Genomic DNA, 6,878 nt, shown 5'->3' on the forward strand with positions numbered 1-6,878 from the left:
ACACTCTCTTTCTATCCTAGGCTCTTACGTGTCCCTTACTTTGCTAAAACTTTTGGGATCCACTTACGGTCACTACCTCTTCCAAACTTAATGTCTTACTTTGAGTGCTCATCTACTAAAGTGAACCTCCATGATTTACCTTAGGGTTAAGATACCAGTACCTTCATCTTACTCTTCCTATCAACCACATCCCGATCCTAGTCCATACACATGTCACTTCCTTCTTGCACCCTAGTCTACACTTTATCCTCATTCCCATCCTTGCATGCCACAAAACTTTACGCCGACTCTGAGGCTTAAACATTGTGTACCCATGCTCAAACAAATTACCCATTACATATGGTAAATCTGTCATATGTGTCTAACCAGATTACACATGTACCCTACTCCATTTTATCACCTAAGATTAACATATAATCTGTTGAACGCCCGCTTGTGTAAACAAGCTTCATACTATGATACTAACCTTCTACTCAAACCTGGCTAGCATGACTCTTCATGCTACCCGTCCAACAACATAGTTAGTCCCAACACTTCACACGACAAGACTCTATTCACAACTACACCTATGTCATATCACGTAGCTCGAGACTGATTCCAAGCTACACCATTATCCACTACTTCACCTTGCATCACGCCACGTCACTTCAACACCAACTTCTAACTCATCATGAGCAAGACTCCTCATGTGCTCATGCCATTACGTGACATCCCGTCACATTTCCACTACGTCACTCTTACACCACTCTGACTTCACACGTACTCCCAGCCATACCCAACTACACTGTGACACCTATCACTATAGTAGGGTCACATCACAACTACTCCAGGACACTGTTCCACAATTCTTGAGACTACACAACACGCCCTACGCTCCTCAACTACGCAATCATCCAAACATTCGTGACACGCCATCCGGTGCATCACGACTTCATCATACAGAGTACACTTCACGTGTACTCCCTCACACATCACCACAATGACACACACTTCACAACCACCATTACATCACAGTCTACAACAACACACTACACTTCGCAACTATGCTCAACACTCCATGTACACAGCCACACTTCACATCACCTCACTATACAGTGAACTCCACAATACCAACAGCAAAATCCACAACCAACCAACTTCACATAAAGCTAACGAGGGAAAATGAAAGAGAGTTATATCATCGTCGAGATAACACCCGTGCGTTGCTCGCTATCCAACATGGCCAATGGTGTAGGAAGCCACTACCTTGGGCAGTAACTGCTCCTTTGGTGGTCATTGCCTTGACCTTGGAACAGGGCTACTCGAAGAGGCTCAACCTAGGGTTTCTCAACTAAATCTAGGGTTTGGCGATTAGATCTAGGTTGTGCGAGGTGGTCGGGGCATGGGGGTGGCTAAGCAGTGGTGGCTAAGGCCATATACAGTGGTGGCTAGCCATGTATAGTGGTTGTTCAAGGTGGTTGGGGTCCGATTGGGCGTTGGGAGGCATGGATCTAGAAGGGGTGGCCAGGGGGTTGCCGTTGAAGGGTGTGGTGCTCAGAGGTGTGCTAGTGGCTATGGCCGGCAAGGCAGCGTTGGGCTGGGTTGAAGGAGAACTCAGTTGAGAGGAGGGGGCTTCACACTGGTTGAAGGGAGAGAGGGAGGAGAGAGAGGGAAAGAGAGGAATGAGTGAAAAAGGGAAGGGGCTAGGATTTTAATCCAAGCTCTTCATCTTGGAGTCTTAAATCTAATCTAACAATAAGAGTTTAAACACTAATTTAACTAAAAACACTGAGAGAAATTAAGATAGAGTATTATATCATAAAGTTATAGAAGGCCGTAATTTTAACAAATCGAAATTTGTATTTTAACAACAAGAGAAGGATTCCAAAACAAGAAAGATTTGAATTGTACTTGTCAGATGCTAATAAATTTTTATAATAAAAGTACACTCTTACACCGAAAATAAAATAATATACATGTCAAGTTAGGAAAATTTTCTATCGAGTTGGCCTTGGATGGACTCTGAGGCACACAAGAAAATGTCAAGTTTGGGAATGAGGTGCGTAGACGGAGATGAGTGAGGGGAAGGGGGTTTGTATAAATTACCAATTATTTGATAGTTATAGAAAATTGCCGATAATTCAATATTGTGCTAGACTTGACAAAAATGTAAACACAAAAAGAAGAAAACGATTTTAAAAACTTAAGTGAAAGTATACAACAAGTATTTACAATTTACCCAACACCCTTTAGTAAATTCTTATCATTTGTATTTTCTTTACTATTGGGGGGCTTTTTCCCAAGGCCTCAAGCCCACGAGGACTAGCCCAGACCAGATGTCAAGAGAGTCCCCCACACCCCAGAGGGCTCTAAAAACCTAGCCTAGGCCCACAGAGTCTCTTAGCGACCCACATGGGACCTGCGACCCATTTATTCAGACATGCATGTCCGGGTCAAGATGGGATGTTACACAAGGAGTTCGAGAAGCCAAACCAATAGAAAGGAAGGGAAACACGCCAAATGAAAGGGACGAGACTCCAAAGCAGTATCAAAAGATCACGCCACATTAATTATTTCACCAGATAATCACACTGCATTAAATGAGGTCTGCCAAGAGACACTCCTCCCCTCAGTCGCAGGTCATGCGTCTCTAACCCTGGATGCAGGTATAAAAGTAGCCCTTAGGTACCGAAGCAAGGGCTCCCCTTTTTTCCTCTCTGAACTCTATCAATAGAAATCCATAGCTTTTTTTCTTCAACTCTCGTTGACTTAGGCTTTAGAGACTCCACCCGGCCGCCAACACGGCCACTAGGCCCAAGAGTTATCTTGTGTTCACGGGAACAGGTTAAAGACCCGAGTTGTCGAGGGCCCGACCGAAGAGTGTACGAAACATGCCGTCAACACTTACATTTATTATATTAAGTTTATAATAATTTAGAGAGCCAACTTTAAAGAAAGAACAAAGCCTCATTTTGTTACACAAATGAGATGAAATGAAAAATAAAAATTGAATAAAATATTATAAGAATATAATTTTTTAATATAATTTTTATTTTGAAATTTGGAAAAACTGAATTGTTTATTATATTTTATGTGAAAATTTTAAAAAAAAAATTGTAACGATTATATGAGATGATTTCCTCTCATCTACAAAACCAAACTAGGCCTAAAATCTAAATTTTGTATCTTTTTCTTTTTTGGCTCATAATATAATTTTCACCCGAAACAAATAAAGATGAATGCTAATATTATTTTGAATAATTTGTTATATTATATTAACTAATAACTGGAAATTGATAAGATTAAGGTTTGGTTTGGTCACATAAAATTTTCATCTTATTATTATAATTTTTTCAAATTTTCATATAAAATATAATAAATAATTTAATTTTTTTCTTAACTTTTTCAAATTTTAAAATAATAATAATATTAAAATAATTATATTTTACTCTTCTATCTAAAACTCAAAATCCTTGCTTCAAAATTGTTAAGGGGCCAAACCCAACCTGGAAACAAAAACCTTTGAACAACAATATTCGGGACCGTACAGATAACAGCGTGGAGAAAAGTCAACTGCTCTTAACGGCCTCAACCGAACAGGTTAACCGCCGCCACCGCATCTGATCTGTATCTCGGATCTAATTTGTACTCTCTTACTTTAATTCCCTCGAGGGTCCTCTCTCTCTCTCCGTCTCGTTCTGATTTCCCCTAAAGATCCGTTTGGAGTCGGATCCAATTCCACCACCCGAAGATGGACGGTGGTCCGACTACGAGCGGTAGCGGAGTTGGTGGTCCAGCGCCGTTTCTGATAAAGACGTACGACATGGTGGACGACTCGGAGACCGACGAGATCGTGTCGTGGAGCTCCCACAAGGCCAGCTTCGTGGTCTGGAACCCGCCCGAGTTCTCCCGCCTCCTCCTCCCCACCTTTTTCAAGCACAACAACTTCTCCAGCTTCATCCGCCAGCTTAATACCTACGTGAGTCCCCCCGCCCCCCCTCCCCTTCCCCCCCGCGATCCGATTCCCTTCCTTTGTTCTTCTATTTCTAATTCCAATTTTTATTCTGTTTTCGTTTTCGTGTGCCTTTTTTTTTTTTTTTTTTTTTTTTTTTTTTAACTGTTGTTAGAATCTCCGGATTCAAATTGGGTGTTTCATTTTGGTACCGAGTTTCTCAAATGTTCTTTCCAACAAGTCTGGCCTGTAAATATAGCAGTCGGTGCTAAATTAAATTGAGAAATTGTTTATCGTAGTGGTCTTGTGGTGTCTGTAATCTCTCACTTGATTGTTCCTCCGAACAATATGTTTTAGCAACTACGTTGTAGCATTCTTTTCCATGCATTCTGATTGCTGAAGCTTTCAATTCATATCCTTGCCCTGGAACCAGAGATTGTGATGGAATGAGTTCAATAGACAGGAGGGAGAACTAGATTCTGATTGCCCTGGAACTAGTTAAAGTTTTTCAGGGATCGACTGTTAACTTTCCAGTATTTACCAATAGACCTATGAAAAAGATTATTTTCCAATAGTCTTTTCCAGTTTTCTACGTTATGAATAATTTTTGGCAACCTTTTTTACAATTAGTTTTTGCAACATTTGCCATCAGTTGTTTTTGGCAGTCCACAAAGAGGTGTTATGTAATTTTTGCAACAACCCTTGTATAGAGGTCTTGTTTAATTAATCGGAGAATGTTTGGTTTTGATGTGAGCAGGGATTTCGAAAGATTGATCCTGAGAGATGGGAGTTTGCCAATGAAGATTTTGTGAAAGATGAGAAACATCGTCTTAAAAATATCCACCGCAGAAAACCTATTCACAGCCACAGTAATTCTCAAGGTTCTGTGGTGCATCCAGAAAGAGCAGCTCTTAATGACGAGATAGAGAGGCTTATGCGTGAGAGAGCTACACTTGAGGCAAATGTTTTAAGGTCAAAACAACATCGATCAGCTGCAAAGTTTCATTATGAAGACCTAAAACAACTCATGGATAACATGGAGCGGAGGCAGGAGAAGTTGCTGGCCTCCTTGGACAAGGCTCTTCAGAACCCTTCTTTTGTGGAAATTCTTGTTCAGAAAATTGAATCTATGGGTTTCTCAGCATATAATAAGAAAAGACGACTGCCACAGGTTGATCACTCACAGCCAGTTGTAGTGAACAGTTTTGTGGATAACCATAGCAGTTCTAGATCTGGGTTTGGGAATGATTCTCATCAATTTTCAAATAAAGTAAGATTAGAGTTATCACCAGCTGTTTCAGACATTAACTTGGTTTCACATAGTGCACAGAGTTCCTATGAAGATGGAGCATGTCTGCAGAGAAAAGCATCCAATGAAGAACCAAAAGGTGGGCAGACCAGAACTGAAGGATTTGTCTTTCCACGTGAATTATTAGAACTCTCAGATGCAGGAACGTCTTTTACTCTAAAAATGAATTCCAGTTTGTCTCAAAGGGTGCCAACCAACGAAGCCCCGAGGCCACAACACTTGCAGCCAAGTTTGGACTCTAATGAAGAAGGCGATAGTCATATTTCCTTCCATTTAAATTTGACCCTGGCATCTTCTCCATTGCAAGTCAACAAAAGTCCTTATTCAGAAAGGATGCCCCAACTAATACAGGAAATTGGAAAGTCCCGAGATTCAAAGTCTAAGACCAATGGTGAAGAATCTGATACGACAACTACTCCTATGAGAAAATATCAAGCTGACGACACAGATTTATCTTCCTCTCAAAGGGTACCAATTAACGATCAAGCGCCTGCAGTGGCTTCTGTTAGAATAAATGACGTCTTTTGGGAACAGTTCCTAACTGAAAGACCAGAATGTTTGGACAATGAAGAGGCAAGTTCTACATATAGATCAAATCCATATGATGAGCAAGAAGGGGGAAGTTCAGGCCTTGGAATGTCCGGAAAGACCAAGAACACAGAGCAGCTAACTCTTTGACCTCAATTTTATTATGAACACAATGACAACTTACAGAAGGCTACTCCAGTTCTTCCCATGCCTTTGGTAGGTTAATTCGTACAAAACATGCCGTGAAACTGTCTGTTATTGGTTTGAAAAGTTCTTGCCAAGATGCCAGTGGTCCTTGGTTGCTGCTGGCTATTAGTAGAGGTAGTGTCATTGTCTCGGAAAGAATGCATTAACAGTGTGGCATTCATGTGTAATGTGAAACCAAGCATCTGGTTGTATTAACAGTGTGGCATTCATATGTGGAGAAAATCAGGCCGATCCATTTTGCTGAAGAAGTATTTGTGTGTTCCTAAATTGATTTTAAATTTGAAGTGCGATACCTAATTCACGAATATTCGTCGAGTGACAATTGTAACGGTTGTAAATTAAAATTATAAATATTTTGAGGTATATAAATTGAAAAGTGAAAATACATGTGATGGTTGATGAAAAAAAGTAGTTTTCTCCTATTTTTTCTATCCTGTCTTCTTTTTCCTCCCCTGCCATATGAAGGTAATTGAGTTATTATAATTCATGATAAAAGTTAATTGATTTCTATACTGCGCTTTTCTTAATCAAATATGAATTAAAAATAGATTAAAGATATAGAAGAAAGGGTGGGATAACCCGTATAAAAAACCTCGTTACAGCATTAACAATTCTCGAAAGAGGGGGTAAAATTAAAACAGAGACAATGAATCAAAAGTTCAAGCCCATGTGAGGGACCATTAGAAGGCAGCTTAATTTGTTAATAAGTGGATTGATCATCTACGGTTGGAGCTAAAATGAGCCTAAATCAAGATGCATTGGTGGAGGTTTGGAACTGATGGGGGCTTGGGAACCCCCAGAATGTTCATGAACTTCACCCTTTGGTGAAAGCAAAGTGCCCTAATTTTATTTTCTTTATGGAAACAAAATGTAATAGAAATAAGGTGGAGTTAGTGAGGAATA

At 40.1% G+C, this 6,878-nt stretch overlaps 1 protein-coding gene across 1 annotated transcript; it reads left to right on the top strand.

The window, feature by feature from the left end:
• The first annotated feature begins 3,473 nt into the window (after positions 1–3,473).
• On the top strand, positions 3,474–6,223 carry LOC122315727 (heat stress transcription factor A-5-like). The gene is made up of 2 exons (XM_043131844.1): positions 3,474–3,958; positions 4,689–6,223. The coding sequence occupies exons 1-2, from the start codon at positions 3,731–3,733 to the stop codon at positions 5,916–5,918; spliced, it is 1,458 nt and encodes a 485-aa protein (XP_042987778.1). The 5' UTR covers positions 3,474–3,730; the 3' UTR covers positions 5,919–6,223.
• Positions 6,224–6,878: the final 655 nt, after the last annotated feature.

Source organism: Carya illinoinensis, chromosome 1, assembly GCF_018687715.1.
Source record: "Carya illinoinensis cultivar Pawnee chromosome 1, C.illinoinensisPawnee_v1, whole genome shotgun sequence".
In the NCBI taxonomy this organism is placed as follows: domain Eukaryota; kingdom Viridiplantae; phylum Streptophyta; class Magnoliopsida; order Fagales; family Juglandaceae; genus Carya; species Carya illinoinensis.